The 21,633-nt window shown below is 28.3% G+C and overlaps 2 protein-coding genes across 2 annotated transcripts; one reads left to right on the forward strand and one right to left on the reverse strand.

The window, feature by feature from the left end:
• The first annotated feature begins 103 nt into the window (after positions 1 to 103).
• Positions 104 to 1,727, forward strand: LOC134830029 (venom serine carboxypeptidase-like). Its single transcript, XM_063843378.1, has one exon. It carries the CDS (start codon positions 154 to 156, stop codon positions 1,570 to 1,572), a length of 1,419 nt encoding a protein of 472 aa, XP_063699448.1. The 5' UTR covers positions 104 to 153; the 3' UTR covers positions 1,573 to 1,727.
• Positions 1,728 to 3,397: 1,670 nt separating this feature from the next.
• LOC134832925 (WD repeat-containing protein 47) lies at positions 3,398 to 20,207 on the reverse strand. The gene is made up of 10 exons (XM_063847150.1): positions 20,069 to 20,207; positions 19,316 to 19,458; positions 18,178 to 19,253; positions 17,033 to 17,277; positions 16,764 to 16,974; positions 4,697 to 4,869; positions 4,463 to 4,640; positions 4,183 to 4,401; positions 3,902 to 4,125; positions 3,398 to 3,847 (listed from the first exon to the last, which is right to left on the reverse strand). Exons 2-10 carry the CDS (start codon positions 19,425 to 19,427, stop codon positions 3,622 to 3,624), a joined length of 2,664 nt encoding a protein of 887 aa, XP_063703220.1. The 5' UTR covers positions 19,428 to 19,458; positions 20,069 to 20,207; the 3' UTR covers positions 3,398 to 3,621.
• Positions 20,208 to 21,633: the final 1,426 nt, after the last annotated feature.

The following is a 21,633-nucleotide window of genomic DNA, read 5'->3' on the forward strand; positions in this document are numbered from 1 at the left end:
CTCAGCAGCATAGAAAACTGTCTTCCATTGATAAGCACTTGATAACAGCAGACAACTCACAACTTGACAGACACAAATTAATCTCATTTCTCCGCTTGGCATTCAGTACCAATTACTTCGTTGACCATCACAGACGTCAACAAACACAAAAAAATGCGAGTTTTCTTCCTATTTTTTGTCATTTTCTGCGCCGCAAATGGCTTTTCCATCAACCATCCTTTCAAATTGTCGTCTCCAATTGCCACGGAATGGACCGATGATCCGGGAAAAGCATTATTTTTGACGCCGCTCATCGAAAAAGGCGACATTGAAAATGCGCAAAAACTGGCAAAAGTTCCGTCGCTCGGAATTGACGTGAATAGCTATGCGGGATTAATTACTGTCAACAAAACTTTCGGCTCGAATATGTTTTTTTGGTATTTTGAGGCGGAAAATGATCCGAAAAACGCTCCTGTGTTGATTTGGTTGCAAGGAGGGCCCGGAGCGAGTTCGTTATTTGGTCTTTTTACGGAAAATGGACCTTTTGAAGTGGGTTCCGATGGAAAATTGAGCAAAAGGAAGTATTCGTGGTCATTAAATCATCATCTAATCTTCATTGATAACCCAGTTGGGACAGGATTTAGCTTCACAGAGCATGATTTGGGATATGCGACGACCGAAGAAGACGTCGCCGCGAACCTTTATGAGACAATGCGTCAATTTTATGCACTTTTCCCGCATTTGAAGACCCTTCCGTTGTTCCTGAGTGGCGAATCTTATGCCGGAAAGTACGTTCCTGCCTTCGGATTCGCGATAGATCAAAAAAATGAGGCTTCCGACAAAGAAATTGTGATGAATTTACAAGGCATGGCAATCGGCAATGCTTGGTCCGATCCTTTGCATCAAGTTGAACTCGGCGATTATCTCTTCGAACTGGGTTTAATTGACAAAAATACGCTAAAAATCTTCCATGAGTACGAAAAACGAGGTCTCGAAATGATCCGCGACGAAGATTATTTGGCAGCTTTCATGCTTTTTGACGCCTTGCTCGATGGCGATATGACTCCCGCCGGATCCATCATGAAAAATGCCACTGGCATCACTTTCCCCTACAATTATTTGGCGCAACGTGAACCAATTAATTACCTTTCGCAGCTAATTGGTAATGCGACATGGCGCAAAGCCATTCACGTGGGCGACCTGAAATTCAATTCCAACGACAACGTGAACGACAATGCCGTTGCCAAATATTTGATGAATGACGTCATGAAGTCTGTCGCTCCCTGGACCGAATATTTGCTCAACAAGTATCGCATGGTGTTCTACAACGGGCAACTTGACTTGGTTTGTCCGTACCAGCCCGAGACAAATCACTTGGAAAATTTGAAATTTAATGGCGCGGAAGCGTATAAAACGGCAGAACGGATGATTTGGAAGGTCGGCGACGATATTGCTGGGTATGTGAAGGAAGCAGGCAATTTAGTTGAAGTGCTTGTACGTGACTCGGGACATATGGTGCCAACAGATCAACCGAAATGGGCGTTTGATTTGATCACGAGAGTCACTCATGGCAAAGGGTTTTCATCAAATTAAGAGAAATAAAATTAAAAAATAATTTTTAAATAATAAAAAAAAATAAATCAATAAAAATAATTTTTAAATTGAGAAAAAATTAATGAAAAAATATTTTTTAAACATAAAAATTAAATAAAAATATTTTTTAATTTAAAAAATTAAATTGAAAAGATTATTAATTTTTTTTAATTCAAAAAATTATGAAAAATATTTTTTTATATCATTGCAGAAAAACATTTTTTAATAAAAAATTAAAATAATTCTTAAATTAATAAAAATAGAAATATTAATTATAAATATTTTTTATTTAGAAAAAATAGAAATTTTTAATAATTTTTTCAATTCAAAAATATTAAAAAATTAATTTAAAAAAAATTAAATTTTTTTTAAATCAAAAAATTATTTTTAAATATAAAAATTAAATAAAAATTATTTGAATTAAATTAAAATTAAATAAAAATTAAAAAATAAATAAAAATTAAAAAATAAATAAAAAAATTTTTAATTAAAAAATTATCAAAAAATAATTTTTTATATTATTGAAATATTTTTTTAATAAAAAAAAAATAATAAAAAATAATAAAAAATAAAAAAAAATAAATATTTTTTTAAAGAAATAAATAAATTAAAATTACTAAAATTTAATAAATTAAAAAAAAAAATTAATTTATAAATTTAAATAAATTCTATAATTAAATTAATTTCATTTATTTAATCAAAATATTTTTATATTTTTATATTAAAAATTTTTATAAAATTATTAAATTTTTTCAAAATAAAAATTAATTTAATTTAATTAAAAATTATTTTAGCTGAAAAAAAAATATTAAAAATTAAAACAAATTTTTTTTCGGTTAATTTGTCACTTTTATTATTTTTATTTTTAAATATACAAACTCTCAGCGTAGCCAAAAAATAATTAAAAAAAAATTAAATGGCTGATGATCTTTTGAGAATTTTTTCATTTTTAATTTTTTTGTCTTCTACAAAAATTGCTATATGATTGCATTCGAGTGAAAAAATATTTTATTTTTTTTTCTTTGTTTTTTTTGTGATCACTTTTATTTTAATATGTTTATTATTTGATTTTTTTTTCCTTATTCAAATTTGCAAATTAATGTCAAAAAGGTACACATTACATATTATTACTTGGTTTCTTGTTAAATATTACATAAAATGATTTTTTGATTATTATTTTTTTGTAATATATTTTTTATGATTATTTTTTTTTGTTTTATTAATTAATGATGATTGCACTAAAACACTTAAATATAAATTGTGTTTCTCTCTATTGTTTTAAATATAATTTTTAAACATGTTTTAATTAAAGAATATTAATTTTTTTTATGAGAAGGCGTTTTAATATCTAAATTTAACAAAATCAGTGCATTTTTCCGTAATAAAAGCGTTTTTTTCTTTAAATTTGTGCAACAGTTACTTAAAAAATATATTTTTATTAAATTTAAATGAGATGTCAAAAGCAAATAATTTATAAAAAGGCATAAGAAGCTTTCACAAGACATTTTTTTTAACATTCTTAATTTTAATTTTTTTATTATATTAATTTTTTTAACTTAATATTTTTATTTTTAATTTAATTAAAGTCGTTAAAATGTTGAAAAAAATCATTTCTGGAAGTTTTCAAGCAAAGCACCAAAGACTGGCCTGAGTGAGAGATTTTTTTCAACTTTGGCATTTTTTTAAAATTTTTTTAAGAGTATTTAAGTCTTTTGATTTTTTTTTATTCGAAGAAATTTTTCAACATCATAACGGCTTTTCTTAAAAAATATGTTTCGAGTATTTTGGAAATTAAATTTTAATTTTTTAAAAATTAATTTAAATAAATTTTTATATAAAAAAAATATCTTACAACCGAAAGAAAGAAATACAAAAGTTATGGACGTGGTTTTTTTTAGTACGTATTGGTTACAATTTTTAATTTTTTATGAAATAAAAATTCATATAAAAAAATAATTCATGAGAAAATAACACAAAAAAGTCATGTGAATTAAAATTAAATTAAATTTTTTTGATTAAATTGTCATTTTTTTGTCGTAAAAAAGTGCTTTACATCGGCGGCAATGCCCACAAAGTCGCCGTTTTGTCAGCAGATGTCGAAATAAATGAGAAATCGTTTGGATGCCAGCGCCCAGAGATGACTTTGTCATTGTGTTGTGCCACAACGACGGATGGTAGAGGCATCGTGAGGTCCCCTTGCAGGTCTGTTAATACTAATTTGTTGTCATAGCCGCCAGTTAAGAGATAATATGCGGATGGGGAGAAACGGATTGATCTAAAAAATGAAAATTTTAAGATTTTTCATTAAAAAACGGGAAAAAATGCTTACCTGATGTCAGTTGCATGCGGTTTAAAGCATTGAATGATACGATTTCCACGAATGTCATACAAAACGCATGAACTATCTTCGTGCCCACTCACAAGTAGACGACCTGATGGATCGACACAAACGCCCGCGACTGGCGATCCCAAATTGGAGTTCGTACTTGTGACGGGAGTAACGACATTCACGCATCCTCGGGTACGTAAGTCCCAAAATCGCACAGTTTTGTCCTAAAAATCGAAATTTTTTAATTTTTCTTTAAATTTTTTCATGAAATCCGGTCTTACTTGTGATCCTGAGACAAAAGTGACACCTCCCCAGTTAAACAAAGAAAGCACGTGCCCGCTATGCCCACTAAGCGCTTGGAAAGGAGTCGATGTCGAACAGTCTGTCACATAAATCTTGCAATCTCCGGCTCCTCCGCTGATCAATAAGCTACATTTGTTGACGCTGTCTTCCAAAAAGCACAAATCACGGACTGTTCCATCGTGCATTGTGAGTTCCGTCTAAAAAAATTAAAATTTTTTAACATTTTTCTTTATTTTTTAGCAAAAAACATCAAATTACCTCTCTTCCCTCCAATTGTTTCTGTACTTCATTGAACCGCATCAACTTTACTGTCTTGTCATTTGAGCCTGTTGCAATTAAATCACCTTGGGGCGACCATGCCATGCAATAAATCGATCCTTTGTGATGTTTCGTGCGTTTAAAAAGTACCGTTGGTTGGTACGCCGTGTGATTTTCCCTAAAAAAAAAATAAATTTTAATAATTTTTCTTTAATTTTTTCAGAAAAAACTCACCTCACATCCGCCAACGTCGGATATTCGCAAATCCGGAAGGTCTTGGAGTTCGAGCCAACTGCATAGAAATTGCCACTGGGATGAAATTCAGCACAACGCACCGCTTGTACATCCTCGAGTGTGGTAACGGCAATAAATTTCGGTCGATTTTGATCAGTAGCTGCACTGTTGATCTGCAAAACATGAAAAAAAACGAGAAAAATATAGAATACAAGACAATTTCTAGACAAGACATGATAATGACTATGATTGCGAATTGGCGATTCAATCAGATCCAAACAGTTACAGTTTTTCACAAAACGAAAACATAACATTTAATTGGCAGCTTACGCAGTTTACATTCAAGCGAGGCGATTTATATGTTAAAATACAATAAATACAAGTATTAAGAGATATCGCAAAGAGAGAAAAATTGTTTCATAATATGATCAAAGTCGTATATTAAAACGGAACGGTTGAAATTGCGGTAAATGTGAGGCATTCCGTGGGGTGAGATGGTAAGTTTTGCACCGAATTTCTTTTAAAATTATTTAAAAATTGTTTTTTTTTTTAAATTATTATGAGGTCAAATTATGACAGAAAATTCATAAAATTTTTAAAATTTTTAATTTTTAAAATTTTTTTTCGATAAATTTTGACATTTTTAATTAACTTTTATTGAATACCTCTTTAGTTTGGTTCAAAAAATTATAAATTTCGAATAAAAAAAGTCAAAATTTAAAAGAATTTTTGAACATATTTAAAAATTTTTAGAATCTTATTTACTTTTTCTTTAAGTTTTTACGATAATTCATTAATTTTTATACAAAAATTTAAAATATTTGAGTTTTTTCTTATATATTTTTTTTACTTAAATTCAAAAATATTTTACCAAACTAAAATTAATTTTAAAAAAGTTATTAAAAACAAGAGAAAATTAATATTTTTGTTTCAAATCTTAAATTTTGACAAGAAATTTCAAGTCTTAAATTTAAAAAAAAATAAATAAATATTTTTTTTCGTAAAATTAAATCAAAAATTTAAAAAATGAATTAAAATTAAAATAAAATAAATCAAATAAATAAAATAAAAGAAATTAACATAATATTAATAATTAATTTTAAATTTGATCAAAAGTTATAAAGCGAGAATGTACAAAAATTTTAATTTTATGAAAAAAAAAAAAAATTTTAAATTTTATAAAAAAAAAAAAATTTAAGCTTATAAATTTTTACAAGTTTAATAAATTTTTTCTAATATTTTAAAAAAATTTTATAAACTTTCTCAAAATTTTTGTCAAAATAGACAATGTTTATTCTTAAAATGGAAAAATTCGAATAAATTAAAAAAAATTTAGAATTAATTTAAAAAAAAAATAAATTAAATAATTTAAATTTGTATTTTTTTTCAATAAAAAAATTTAAAAAAAAATAAAGAAAAAAAATTAATCGAAAAAAAAAAAATAAAAAAAAATAGCATGAAAGTTTAAAGTTTTTGAAAAAAAAAATTTTTTTTCTTCATTTTAATTTAAAAATTCCTTAAAATATTAAATTTTCGTAGAAAAATATTAAAATTTAAACTTTAAAAAAATCACAAAAAACTTTCCAAACCCCCTCATCCACACTTATTTTCATAGATAAAACTGGAATTAAGCGTATTTTCGTGTAAAATGTGACGATTTCAGCCTCATGTAATGCAATGCGAATCCAGTTCCACACACAACAAACAACTCATTATTTATTACACGAAGAAAAATGATTATTTGATATTTTGCATTCGATAATTCCTCTGCAACTCGCATATGTCAAGTTCAATGTCCCCGCTTTTCATTCAACTTTTTATCAAGTTTTTTTTCTCGTCTTTTCTCTCTATTCGTTTACTTTGTATTTTTATGGACTTTTACCAACTTCGACATTGGAGCACACTTCATAAAAGGCTTAAATTCCTCACTAATTAATTAATTTTTCCAACTAAAAGCATAAATAATTCATAAATCGCGCGTTTTTTTCAAGAAAACTTTCCGATTTTGAGGATTTCTTGGAATTTTTTTAAAAATTTGGAAGCAAACCTGTCGCTTTTCGACCCCAGAAGTCGCTTTAGCCTTCGGATTGTTGCCATTTCCGCGACTTTTTCCATTGTTGCTGTTCCCGTGACTGCTGTTACTGAGACTACTGCCGCGACTATCGAGCCCATTTGACTTTTGGCGCCCACTTTTGCCGCAATACTGCTCGAGCGCACGATGATTGTCTTGGAAAATGAACTCGTGATCGTGTCGCACGCCGTTCATGTAATGATGATGTCCGAAATTTCCGACCATTTTGTCGATTTGTTGCATTTTTCGACGTGAATTGCTTGTTTTATTGATGAGTCAGTCGAGAGAGAGTCAATTTTTATTTAATTTTTATTGTTATTGCTGTATCATATTTTGAATTGATATCATTGAAGACGAAAAAAATCACATGAGAAAATAATTGAAAGTGAATTGCTGCACGAAAAAGTTATTTTTTATCGTTTTATTGGCTAATTCGAGTCGTCTTCTTTCTTCGAAACACAATTTCTCACGTCGATTGTTTATTTATTTTCACAATTCACCTTTTTTCGTACGTTTGGCTCGTTTGCAACACACAAAAATTGGAGCACATATCTTTTTATTGCACTTTTGCAACAAAGCTTCGACGCGTCTTCGTTCAAGAGGTAACTGTTAACGCTAGATTCTGTTATTTTTCGTTTAATTACACACGGCGCACACACGTTAAGAATTTTTATTCACGGATTTTTGTCTTAATTATTGAAATATTTTTCGATAACGAATTTTTTTTTATGTAAAAGCATGAATAAACGTTTTTTTCACGACTTAGCTACACTTGAACGGAGCTAATGTAACAAAATAAACAAAAAAAACTGAGAGAGAGCGATGTAAAAACACTTCTTTCACTCGTAATTTCCCTCGCAGAACTAACGTCGGTGCATTTCTTTTGTGCCTAAGCAAGGTAAGCGGCAACTCACGATGGTATTTTGCATGGTTTGTAGCTGCATGTCTTCGTATGTGGCTGAGAAAAGCATAACAAGTGAGTGTTTTTATGATTAAAAGTATTTGAATTGAGTATTGAAGCGGAGAAATTGTGAAGTGATCAATAGTTGATAAAATTTGTAGTTGGAATGGACGCGAAAAAAAGGCGGGAAAGTTGTGATTTTTAGGTTAGGAGACAGAAATTTGGAGTTTTTGAATAATTTTTTTTAAGAAAATTAGTGAAAAAAGTTAAAAATTTTTAAAATAATTAAATAATTTCGTAAAAAATTGTAATTTTATTACATTTTGAAGTAGAAAAATTAATAAAATGTGACTTTTGAGGGATAAAATGTCAAAATTGTGAAATGTTATCTAAATATAAATGTAAAAAATTTGGGAAAATTTTGGAAATTATTCCATAATTAAATATAAAAGTGTAATTTTTCGTGAAAATTCGTAAATATTTTAATATAAATTGAAGTTTTGGCGCCAAAAATTAAATTTCGAATGAAATTTGTTGCTTGTAACATGAAACATTTTTAATAATTGGCTTATCCTATGATCTGTTTTGTAAACAAACAAAAGATCAGATAATTTGAGGTTAAAATTGGCAGCATGAAAGTTGAAAATAAACCAAATTTTGAAGAATTTTATAAAAAAAATATCAAAAATGAGCAATTTATGAAAATTAGATGGATTTTGTGACGAAATTGATGTAAAATTGAAAGAAAAATATTAAGGTAAGAATTTTTTACTTTAAAATTTTAGGAAAAAAGTTCAGTTTTTCTTCAATTTTCTTCTATAGGAGATCATACATGGGGTTTTAAATCAAATTATGTTGCTAAAAAAGCATTTTTCGATTGAAATTTAAAAAAAAAAGATCAAATGGAAAAATTTCAACATTTTTTAGAAATCTATTCGATTCTTGATGTCAAAATTACGCGGGAAAATGAGAAGTTAGTTCCAAAATCTGCCATTTTAGGAGCTTATCAATGTTTAAGATCATCAATTAGTACTTCACAAAAGACAGAAATTGTTAATTTTCTTCAAAAAAGAAAAATTTGAGATCCTTAAGGTAATTTTTTTTAGAATTTTTGGTTCAAAGAAGGCATATTAGAGACTCAAATTCTTAAATAAATTTAAGAGGTAAGTTTTTTTTCAACAATTTTCCATTTTTAATTATTTTCTTTTAAATTTTTTAGAAAAAATCATTCAATTAATCCAAACCAAGCAAAAAACAAACAAGCAACAACGTTGCAAATTATATTTTTCATAAAAATTTCGGACCATCAATTATTAAATTTCATGATTTTTCACAAAAATTCTTCAAAAGTTGATGAAAATTCTAAAAACTTAAAAAAAAATTGAACGACCTTGACTTCCCTAAACAAAAACTCGTCCCTGACATATTTCTTTCTTTAGATCATGCCGGCATACCCTTTTTAATTGCAAGTCAATGCAATGAACTGCGTCAGTATTAAATAATGCCCGATGAAAATTACACACACGACAAATTGTTTACTTAACCTTAAAATCATTCACGATTTCCTTATTTGGCGCTGTTAATACCTGTAACTGAGTGATTTATCGAACGCTCTGTCAAGATCAAGTACGTATCTCATTACTCGTTTTTTTTTTTGCTCTTTTCATTCAATTTCGATTCAATTGTAATAAAATATCATTTTTTGTTGTTTGTTTTAGCTTTTTAATGATGTCGGATCATCTTCATGCCGAAACGGGAATCCCCCCAAAATGGAAAATTGAGCAGGTGGTGACTTTTTTTAATCAAGAATTTATCGATCACGTCGCAATTGATCCGCCGATCTAATAATAAAAATTTTTGTTGTAGGTAGCAGTTTGATGACCAATTGATGTTCGTACGACGAGGCGATTGCACTAAATTTTTAATAAATAAATTGATAAAATTCTTGTTTGATGGCAACAAGGCAATAAAAAGGCTGTTAATCAATTTTTTCTGTCAAAATTGTGTCATTCTTGTCGGGTGTGAATTTGAAGATCAATATTTTGCTTCGTGTGTGACTAGAAATTTTTATTTCATTTGAATATTGAATGAATTTTAAATATAAAAAGAAGCACGTCATCTATTAACATGATATAATTGTTGTTTTGATTGCTGCGATTGTGCAATATTCGAGTCACGATCGATTACTTTTGTGTCGATCATGGACTTTTGGGCATTTTTGATGTTTGGAGTTTAATTAAAAATTGTTTGAAAATGAGTTTTGAGTTATTAGACGATGAATTTTTGTAAGAATTAAAAAAAAAAGTTAAAAATTTTAAAAGTTTAAAACAAGAAAAAATGCTTAAAATTTAAAGTTTTAAAAAGAATTGAATTTAAAATATTAAAAATTCTGATTTTTTAAAAAAAATTTGGCCTTTTTAAAAAGCAATTTAAAATTAAAAAAAATATCTTAAAAAGATATTTTTAAATTAATTAATGTTTTACTTAATTTAAATATTGAAAAAAAAAATTAATTTTAATTGAAAGATTTTTTTTAAATAAATCAATAAAAAAATAAATAATTTAAAATTAATTAAATATTATTTATTTAATTTTTTAAAATTTTATTTAATTTAATTAATAATAATTTTAATACTTCAAGTCAAGAATTAAAAAAATAATTTATTTCAAAGATTTTAAAAAATTTTTAAAATTTTTTGTTTTAAAGTCTGAAAGCTTTTTTCATTCATAAAATTTAAAAATTAAATTAAATATTAATTAATAAATTAAATTAAATTAAATAAATTAATAAAAAAATTCAAAAATATGACCTAAATAATACATAATTTTAAATTTAATTAATTTTTTTTTAATAAATTAATTTTTTAATAAAAAGTAAATTATTTAATTAAATTAATTTTAAATATTTTTTCAAAATTAAAAAAAAAAATATTTGAAAATTTTTGTTTAAATTTTTATTTAATTTTAATTTTTTTTAAATTTATTTAGTTAATTTTTTTTTTTTTGAGAAAAAATTCTAAATTTTGAAGAAAATTTTATAAAATTGAATTAAAATTGACGAAATTTATCGAAATTTCTTAAGTTTACTTCATTTATGACAAAAAGTCATTGAACTATGATAACTTTTAATGTTCAAAAATAACTTTTTAAGCACTTAAGTACTCTTTTTGCCTTAAAAACCATCAATAGGAGTGTCAATAGTGCTAAAATTATTACTCAAAAAGGTCAAAAATAACTTATTCTTATTAAAAAACTTCAAGTTCTCTCAAGATTCTTCATAAAAATCACTTCAAACTCAAGACCCAACAAACAATTTTACAAAATATCATTCTTTACATCGCAAAAAATCCAAACAAAAAACTTTTGGCGCCACAATAATGACTTCACAACTTTTAAAAAAGGCAATATTTGAACAAACAATCAAAAAACTCACAAATTTGAGCTCAAATAATTCTTGTTAATTATTTTTCATTGCTCACACAAAGAAACTGCATCAGAAAATAAATACAAAATTTACGGAGGAGTCGCAAATATGGGGTTGCTTACACATTTTTATTGCCCGTTTCGTACAGAAAAGTTCTTTTTTTAATTAATATTTCATGTAAATCGTAAATATTGCTGCTGCCTGTGGTTCGTCATCGAAAGTCAGAAAAGTTGGAGGCGTCGCGAACAGCAAAACAACACGTCGCGATCGCTTCAAAGGAACATTTGAAGGTGATAGATGATTAAATTCTTGTCTAAATAATAACAAATCGAACAAATACGCAGTAATTTTATTGAAATGTATCTTTTTTTTGTGATTTATTTTGAAATAAAAACCACTAATTAATTCATTTTTTAATTTATTCCAGCCGTATTTGGCGCGTAAAGCACCTGCACTTGCCCTGACATGACGAGTGACACATTTTATCGACAAGACGAGAAGAATTTCGCGCCATGACTCGAAAAAAATTCGCTGTTGTGACATTTGTGGCTTCTGAACACCGAAAAAAAAATTGTCTCACGAAATAGAAAAATGTAGAACGGAGGGACTCCCACACACGCACAATTTAATGATGATATATCACCGTTCGCGCTACGACCCTAATTGATTCGAAAATGGCAAGATTCGATTTAGCGATATTTGATCTGTCGTTCGCGGCAATGCCCATATTGGAAAAAATGTTTCATTTGCGTGTGATATGGAACTAATTAAAATTCTCTAAAAAATATAAAATTTTAATATTTTTTTATGAGCAAATAAAAATATTATCAGTTAAATCCGTTTTGTGGCGTCGTCGTCGAGGAAGCAGAGTGAACGGTAAGGTACCAAATTTGGATTAATGTTGTTATGGTAAGTCCATGAAATTTGTTGAAGTTGACATTTTTTGAGTTGAGATTGATTTTTTGAATGATTTTTATCATTTTTTAAAATAAAAATTAATTTTTTAACGGAAATTTTGACATCTGTCAAATTTTTGACAGTTGACAGGTGTCAAAATTTATTATAAAAAATATTTTTGAGAGCTTCAAGGTATTTAAATTAAATAAAAAGATAAAAAAATAACATAAAAATTTAAAATTTTGCAAATTTTGACAGTTTTAATAATTTTTGACAGTAAAAATAAAATGACAGATGTCAAAAATTCTACTCAAATTTGAGATTTTTAATATTTAAGTGACTTTTAGTTCAATAATTTTTTTTAAATGGCACAAAATATCCTTAAAATGTCAAGAAAAATGATTTAAATGAAAAATTTTGACACCTGTCACTTTTTTCATAATTTAAAAATTTGACAGGTGTCAAAATTTTTTATAAAATTCTCTTTTCTCGACATTTTAAATAGATTTTAAGTCAACTCATAGAAAATTAAGGAATAAAAGCCACTTAACTAATTAAAAACTCAGAATTTAGTGAAATTTTTGACATCTGTCAAATATTTGAACTGTCAAAAATCATAATTTACAATTCAAATGAGAAAATTTTGTCATTTTCGATCAAAAATTACAAATCTAAAACCTTTGAAAACTTGTAAAATATGAAGATTTTAAACAAAAATGTTAACATTTGTCAAATTTTTGACATTTAAAATTTTGACAGCTGTCAAAATTTTTAATAAAAATTTAAAAATTTCTATAATTTTAGCAGAATTCATTCAATTTTTGACAATTTTACATCTTATAAATGAGAAAAAATCATTAAAAAATTTTTTCAAGCTGTCAAAATTAAAAAAATTAAGCTGTCAAAAATTTTAACTTTCAAAAAATTGGAATTATTCGAACGCTACCAAAAAAATTGATTAAATTTGAACGAATCAAACTTTGTTGACAAAAATCTCCGTTTTGGCAATGAGAAAGTGCTTCGTTACCATAAAAGGCGTTTGTTTGTTGTTTCTTCTTTGTTCTGCGTCTTTTTATATTTTTAATTCGTTCTTTGGATTAAAATCCGAGATATTTTTGGGCATGAGTTGCGATTCTCACACAAGGGCCATTCACTTGCCCATAAAAGTCCCTTTTTCGAGAGAATTTGCGTTCTTACCTCCTTTTCGATGTCGGCACTGTCGAACAAATGGGGCTTTGGTGATGTAGCGCGTAAAATACTCGAGCGGCGTCTTGCTGGAGATCGCATTCCCTCGAGAGAATCCGTCGATGAGCACGATAATTTTCGATTATTTGTCGAATTTACACTGAGATTCGTCGTAATTTGACTTAAACTGTTGTCGGTAATGTCGAAAGATAATCTTTTTGGTTTTCGCATGTAACTTTCGGTGTCGAGAAATGATTTTTTTTCGGGTGTCGCACTGCGGAGACGTGATGTTGGCATTGTATGGTTGTTGTTTGTGTCACTTGTGGCGATATTTTGGGTGCTTTTTGTGAGATTTTCCTTGGATTTTGTGTTTGTAGCTGACAGGGCTTGAAAATTTCGCAGCATTCCGGGAAAATCTGCCGGATGTTCCATGCCGTCGAAGCAACTCTTGCGACGTAACTCCCGTTCGGAGCGTCCAAAGATGCTGTGGAGACTGTTGCGTTTCGTGACATCGACATATTTGCCGGAAAATAAGTCGTGAACGGAGTTGCGATGCTGTGCTTTGCTCAAAGCCGTGTGATCGACACTTTTAGCGCGACGCTGAACGGTATTTATGGCAGGATTCAAGCCGAAATTCGTGTCAATTGAGCTCCTTTTCGGGATTTTTATGTCGATGCTGCCTTTACGGTTGTGCAAATTGCATGGCTTCGTTATTTCGATTGTGATGGGACGCGATCCGCCGCCGAACATTTGATTTATTTGACGCACTTGTGTCTCCGAACGTCGTCGAGACATTTTTTTCTTCTAATTTTTTTATTTTTTCTTCAAAAAAAATCTTTTGTTTTTTTTTTATTTTAATTTTTTTTTAACAAAAATATTTTTTTTTCCTTTCACTTTTTTTTTAATAATTTTTTTTTTTTTCAGATTTCAGCGCAAAAAAAAATATTTCAAGAGAATTTGATCAAACGCGTGCCAACACCGTGATAATCAAATTACAACTGATCAAGCAGCAGCAGCAGTCACAACAACAACAACTTGTTACAATGTTCTATACGCGATGAGTATTAATTGACAGTTTTTCCCTCTCAAACATCTCGTCGTAGCTCGGAACGGAGTTAAACGGCGAGAATGGATGGAAAAAAAAATTATATAAACAAAACAAAACAAAGAGAGAGAAGAAAAGTACTCAAAGTACCGTCGAAGCACAATTTAAATCAAATAAAATGAATTTCTGTGTGGAGTGACGGAGTGCTGTGTCGCGGAGAAGCGAATGTATTGCCAAGGCTAACCAGTTGATGCACCATATATGTCCATTTTCTGCGTGTTTATCAGCGGTTGGAATTGAACTTGAACGATTTTCGATGTGAACTTGGATGAAAAGTTGCTGGTTTTGATTAAATTTTTGTTACGAGATTATTTTTGGGCTTTAAAAATGTTAAAAATTAATGAAAATCAACAAATTTTAGACAAAAAATATTTTAAAAAATTTAGAAAATTTTAAAAAATATTAATATTTTTAATTTTAAGGCATAAAAATCTTAATTTTTAAAGAAATAAGCTAAAAATTTAATTTAAATTAAAAATTTTTAATTTTAAACTTAAAAAAAAATTTGAAAATTATTAAATTTTTTAGACTTAGCTCGAAGTTTGATTCATATTTTGACGAAATTAATCAATAACGGTAGAAAATTTTACTAAAAATTAAATTTTTCATCTCAATTTTAATCTAAGCTTATAATTTTTGGTACTGCAGCTTATTAAAGTTAAATTTCTTTTATCAATTTGACAATTTTCGATTTTAAAACTTAAAAATTTTAAATTTTTTGATATTTTTATGCAATTATTTTTACAGTTTTTGAAGAAATTCATTCATTTGAGCTACAAGTTTTATAATTTTTTTTCATAAAATGAACAAAATCTTAATTTTTTTTACTAAAGTCTCAAAAATTTACAACATTTTTGTAAAAAAATGTTTAAAAACAACGTTAGAACCAAAAAAAATTAAAACTTTAAAAAAAATAATAATAATAATAATTTAATATTTTTTTAACCAAAATAATCCTTATATTTTTAATAAATTTAAAATTTTATAAATAAATTTTAAAAAATTTTTAAAAAAATTTTAAAAATTTATTTTTTTTAATTTATTTTTTTTTAAATTGTTAAAAATTTTTATTTAAAAAAATTTTAATTTTATTTTTATAATTTTTTCTCAAAAAGGTAAAAATTAATTAAATTTTTATAAAAAAAAAATTTTTGAAAATTATAAATTTCGAAATTTAATTGATATTTTTTAAATTTTTAATAATTTTTGTCATCAAATTGCTTCATTTGCTCAAAAAATATTCTACAACTTTATTTTCTTTTTATAAAAAAAATTGTCAAAATGATGACAAGAAATTTGAAACACAGTAAAAATTTTTAATTTTTTAAAATCAAAATTGCCAAAACTGAAATATGTCTTAAAATTGTTCATTTAGCTTCAAAATTTAAAAAAATTATCAAAAAATTATATTTTAAAAGCAAAAAAAATTAAAACTTAACTCGAAATGTCGAAATTTCATAAAAATTTTCACCTCAAAACATTAAAATCAAAAAAATTCTCATAAAAAATCTCAAATCAACCACAAACAAACGCTAATTCACTCCCATCTCTTTTGTTTTGTTACACACTGACTCATTGTAGGTGAGAATTCACGAAGTTTTTCCTTAGTCACTCCAATCGCTTTTGCAAATCTTCTCTGTCTACGTCTATTAATCGACAAACAACGAAGATGATCGCATACTTCGTTCGTCAAACAGCTGAACTTTACTACGTAATTTTCGTTGTAAAGCAATTCGTCTTCAACATTCATGAGTCATGCTTTCTTTGAGCGTTTCTTCAACAAAAAATTTTTAAAAATCAATTAAAATTCGTTAAAATCGTTGAAATTGCTTCCTAGAATCAAAAGTTACAAAAAAATTATTAAATTTACATATCGAACCAATTAAAATTGAAATCTCAATTAAAAAACGCGGAATTATAATAAATTTTTTTCTAACAGTACGCGACGTATAGTAGAAAGCAAAAAAAAAAATAACAAGTTAACACCAACTTAATCAGATTTTTTTTTCAACGTTGTAAAAAATTTTATTCGATTAATTATTAAAATCGCGCCCCCACAAAAATTATATCTTTACGAACAATGCAGGCATTATCTGTGAATATTTTACAAATATGCATATCTTCCAAGCAAAGTGCAGGAAACTGGTTGTAATGACCTTGAGGAATTTTTTTCCTGAGATTATTTACAAAAATATTGCCGGAAAATATGTTATAACATGTAAATTTTCGGTTTCGAGCGAAAAAAACAAGAAAAAAATGATACGTTATTAGCGATAATCCAATAATGATACAAATTTTCCAATTTTTTATGCATGATGAGCACGCACAATGCATGAGAAGCACGTTAAAAACGGTAATGATCTAAGATATAGCTCAATTCCAAAACAAAAGTCACTCAAACGGAACCTTATGCGCAGACATTGAACGTTAAAATGCACCAAATTGCGAGAAATTGTTCGAATAATCGACGAATTGGGCACTTACGTGATCTTCCGCCGTGCTTGGGAGACTATTCCTCGGCTCGCTTTGTGCATACGAGGCTTGTTGTGCGCTCTGACCCGACGACGCAGTGCTCGGGGGGCGATTTTTGTTCACTTCAACGACGACAGTTTGTTTCTGCTTCTGGAATTTCTCGAGAAGTTCGCTGCCGTTGGCGGCATTTCCGTTTTGTTGTCCATTGTTGACGGGATTTGGACTAAAAAAATAATTTTTTTTATTTTTTTGAAAAATATTTAAAGAAAAAAGCTTCTTACGGTAATCTTTGTTGATGCATCACGGGAATTGGTTCATTTCGCAGAACGGGAGGCGTTTCGCTAGATGTCAAGTAGATTTTTTCATTTAAAGAATCACGTCGGGAGCTTTTTGCGGTAGATGTAATGGGAGAATCTCGCTCATTTTCAGCTTCGAGTACGATATCTGTCGTTTTGGTAGCACCCTGAGCACTTATGTCGACTACTTTTCCCGTGCTTGGGTTTGTTTCGTGGATGCAGGGAAGTGCCTGAAATGGAAATTTGCGATAAAATTAATTTTTTGACAAATAAAAGTTAAAAATTTTCAAGAAAATCATTTTTTACAAGATTTTTCTAAAAATTTATTAATAATTTTTGTTAAAAAAAAATTTTTTTTTCAAAATTTTAAACTTTTTTATGTAAAAATTTATTTTCTTATCAAAATTTTTAATTTTTAAAGAAAAATTCACTTTTTGATCATTTTGAAGAAAAAAAAATTTTTTTTTAAAGTTTTTTAAAAATTTGCAAGTATTTAAATTAAAAAATTTTTTTTTGACAAAATATAAAAAAAAAAAAAAATTTAATTTAATTAATTTTTGAAAATTTTCAGCAAAAGAAAAACTGAAAATTTTGAAGTGAAAAAAGAAAAATTTTTTTTATTAAAAAATTAACAATCATTTTTTTTTAAATTCTGAAGAAAAAAAAATAAAAATGTTTATTCAAAAAATTTTAAAATTTATTAAAAGAATTATTTTAGAAGAAAAAATTCAAAATTTCGAAGAAAAATGATTTTTTATCGAAAAAAATATTAAATTTTTGAAGAAAAAAATTTTTGTCAAAAGAAAAAGTTTAAATTTAAAAGAAAAAATTTTTTTTACAAGATTAAATTAAAAGTTTGAAAAAAAAATTAATTTTTTAATAAAAAAAAAAATAAAGAACTAATTTTTTTAATTAAAAAAAAATAAAAATTAATTTTTTTAATTAAAAAAAATAAAGAATTAATTTTTTTAATGAATTTTGAACAATAAAAAATTGAAAATTTTTATTTAGAAAATTTAAAAAATTCCAAAAAATAATTTTAGAAGAGAAATTTCAAAATTTTTGAAGATAAAAATTGATTTTCATGGATAAAAATTCAAAAAATGTAAAAAATTGAAAAAAATTCTCACCTGAAAATCAATAAAATGATTACTAATGAAGACATCTCCCTCATTCTCGAACAACCGATCAACACTCGAAGTCATCATGCGACTCGTGCTCGTCGAATTATTCCCCGGAACCGCTGTCACCGGCTTATTTTTGTCATTCAAATGAAAACTCGGAAAACTCGAACGCGACATGATCGCATTTTCGTGTATCGTCTTAAGATTCGCGGCAACCGTGACGGCATCCAACGACGGAAGCAACGATCTTGTCATAATATCTGCCGCAGATTTTGGTCTCGTAAAAGGCATCACTGAATGAGGAAAAGTTTTCGGCTTGATCGGCGTAATGAGCATGTGCTCGGTCCAACTTGTCTCGAGTGTGGGCTTTTCCAGGCGCTCAACATCGACATTCAACGACTTTTGCTCGAATGGAATGGAAAAAACGTCTGCCGGAATGCTCTGGATCCACGAAAGCAACGACAAATCGCTATCACTAAAGCCCTGCGTATGCGTGTCAAGCAACTTGGAAAAGTCTATGGAGTTTGCGGGCGCATCTGACTTGGTTGCCTTCAGTTGGCAGTAGTTCACGCACGACTCATAGAGCAATCCCTTGATCGCCAGTTGTATTAAACGATCATTTTTTGCCGCTCCCGGTCCCGTTTCCTTCGTTTTATCACCCGGCAGGAATTTTTCGACAAGCGGAAAAATTTCCTTGAAACATTCGACACGCGCTTTGCTCGGATTCCAGTCTTTGTAGTGCAAATGATCGACGAGACGTGGCAACGTCAGCAGTAAACACAGTTGCGAGTATTCTTCTTTGGATGGTGAGAGCTTTTCCAGCTCGGCGAGCACTTGAACGACCTCTTCGACAGCTACCTCGACGGAATTCAGCGACGGACCTGTACCCAAATTCGCTTCTGACTTGATACAAAGCAGCTCGATGTACTTGTGTCGCAAAATCGTGTACTTGAAATGTCGCATATTGAAGTTTTGGAGCGCTTCGAGGGGCTGAATGAACTCTAACGTGTCGTCCCATTGCCCGTCGAGCACCAATTGTCGCAGGAAAAGCACGTCATCCGAATATTTTCCATTAATGACGCCTAAAAATGAGGAAAAAATGAGAAAATTTTATGAAAATAATGCGAAATTGGCACAAAAATACCGGTTTCACGCTCCAGCGATAACTGACTGATGTACAATTCGCGATTATTGAAGAACTCCAAGACTAACCGGATTACATCTTCCTCATGTAACACTAAGCGGGTGGGTGCCATTCTCAAAAAAATAGCAACGAACGATGATTATCTGTAAAAAAAAACAAAAAAAAAATTGAAACAAAGAATTAACCAATTGATTCGCGTCGTTAACACTTTGAAACTTTCGCCCACGCAGCTACGCCAAAAACAAAAAACTACGACAACCTGTCTTGTAAATCGTTAGAACCTCATAAAACAGCAAAAAAAAAATCAACTTTCCAACCAAGACAATAAATCTAAACTGAAGACGAGTACTTGCGTGTTATGGATGCATTCGAGGCAAAAAAAAAGAATTGATTTGATATCCATACATTAAACACACAAATTTAGCGTTCAAGAAAGAAGAAATACGAAGAAAAGTAACATATCGTATGCCAAAACGTTGCTAATATCAATAATAATAATGACTGTATGTGTGTTTTTTGTGCTCTGATTGGAACCACATAAAATAAAATTTTCTTTCTTTTTTTCTCTCAGCGATTTTATTCAACCAACTTGTCGACTACTTGCACGAAAAATTCGCAAATCCAATTAATGACGTGAAAATTAACTTTTTTTTGACAATTTTAGGTGATTTTGGACACGACCGAGTTTGGAGTTTTGTTTTGGGCGAAACTGTGGAAACGCATAAATTAAAAAATTATTTTTTAAAAACGTACCTGAGACCCTTAAATTTATCGAATTTTGTGAGAATTGTTAACGAGCTTTTCCGTGGAGTTGAGGAGATTTTTTGTTGTTTGTTGTGCTCATTAAATTTATTTTTTCACGATAAAAAGAATTTCTGCTCCATCAACAATAACATTTTTTTGAGACGAATGAAAGTGAACAGATCGCCGTTGCTAATTCATTAAGTTGGATGGGGAGCTTGGATGAAAATTGGTTCGAATTGAAAATTACATCCAAGTCTTTCGTCGAAGATTTTGATCCAATTTGGCTTTTTTTGACGGTTTGAACTTCTGAAAGTTAAAAAAAAATTAAAAATTATTTAAAAATGTTCATTATAAAATAGATGAGGGTCAAAAATGGGTTGAAAATTGACTTGAGAAAAAAAGTACGATTTTTGCTCCTCATATGATAAAATCGTACTTTTTTTTATTTCATCAAAAATCGATCAGATATCAATGGAAATCAACTTAAAAATGAATATTTATTAACTTTTGGCTTTGAAACCCATCAAAAGTTGGTTGAAAATTGACTTGAGAAAAAAAGTACGATTTTTGCTCCTCATATGATAAAATCGTACTTTTTTTTATTTCTTCAAAAATCGATCAGATATCAATGGAAATCAACTTAAAAATGAATATTTATTAACTTTTGGCTTTGAAACCCATCAAAAGTTGGTGGAAAATTGACTTGAGAAAAAAAGTACGATTTTTGCTCCTCATATGATAAAATCGTACTTTTTTTTATTTCATCAAAAATCGATCAGATATCAATGGAAATCAACTTAAAAATGAATATTTATTAACTTTTGGCTTTGAAACCCATCAAAAGTTGGTTGAAAATTGACTTGAGAAAAAAAGTACGATTTTTGCTCCTCATATGATAAAATCGTACTTTTTTTTATTTCATCAAAAATCGATCAGATATCAATGGAAATCAACTTAAAAATGAATATTTATTAACTTTTGGCTTTGAAACCCATCAAAAGTTGGTTGAAAATTGACTTGAGAAAAAAAGTACGATTTTTGCTCCTCATATGATAAAATCGTACTTTTTTTTTTTTTTCGATCAGATTCAATTCTTAAAAAAAAATCGCTTTGAAACCCATCAAAAGTTGGTTGAAAATTGACTTAAAAATGAATCGATCACATATCAATGGAAATAAACTTAAAAATGAATATTTATTAACTTTTGGCTTTGAAACCCATTAAAAGTTGGTTGAAAATTGACTTGAGGAAAAAGTACGATTTTTGCTCCTCATATGATAAAATCGTACTTTTTTTTATTTCTTCAAAAATCGATCACATATCAATGGAAATAAACTTAAAAATGAATATTTATTAACTTTTGGCTTTGAAACCCATCAAAAGTTGGTTGAAAATTGACTTGAGAAAAAAAGTACGATTTTTGCTCCTCATATGATAAAATCGTACTTTTTTTTATTTCATCAAAAATCGATCAGATATCAATGGAAATCAACTTAAAAATGAATATTTATTAACTTTTGGCTTTGAAACCCATCAAAAGTTGGTTGAAAATTGACTTGAGAAAAAAAGTACGA

Source organism: Culicoides brevitarsis, chromosome 2 (assembly GCF_036172545.1).
Source record: "Culicoides brevitarsis isolate CSIRO-B50_1 chromosome 2, AGI_CSIRO_Cbre_v1, whole genome shotgun sequence".
Lineage (NCBI taxonomy): Eukaryota > Metazoa > Arthropoda > Insecta > Diptera > Ceratopogonidae > Culicoides > Culicoides brevitarsis.

What these genes read in the sequence shown, in the direction of transcription:
- LOC134830029 (XM_063843378.1), top strand. Translation starts at nt 154, where the DNA reads ATGCGAGTTTTCTTCCTATTTTTTGTCATTTTCTGCGCCGCAAATGGC.
- LOC134832925 (XM_063847150.1), bottom strand. Translation starts at nt 19,427, where the DNA reads ATGGCACCCACCCGCTTAGTGTTACATGAGGAAGATGTAATCCGGTTA. An exon ending in ATCGCTGGAGCGTGAAACCG is followed by an intron (nt 19,254 to 19,315) that starts GTATTTTTGTGC and finishes CCTCATTTTTAG; the next exon opens with GCGTCATTAATGGAAAATAT. An exon ending in CAAGCACGGCGGAAGATCAC is followed by an intron (nt 4,870 to 16,763) that starts GTAAGTGCCCAA and finishes CATGTTTTGCAG; the next exon opens with ATCAACAGTGCAGCTACTGA.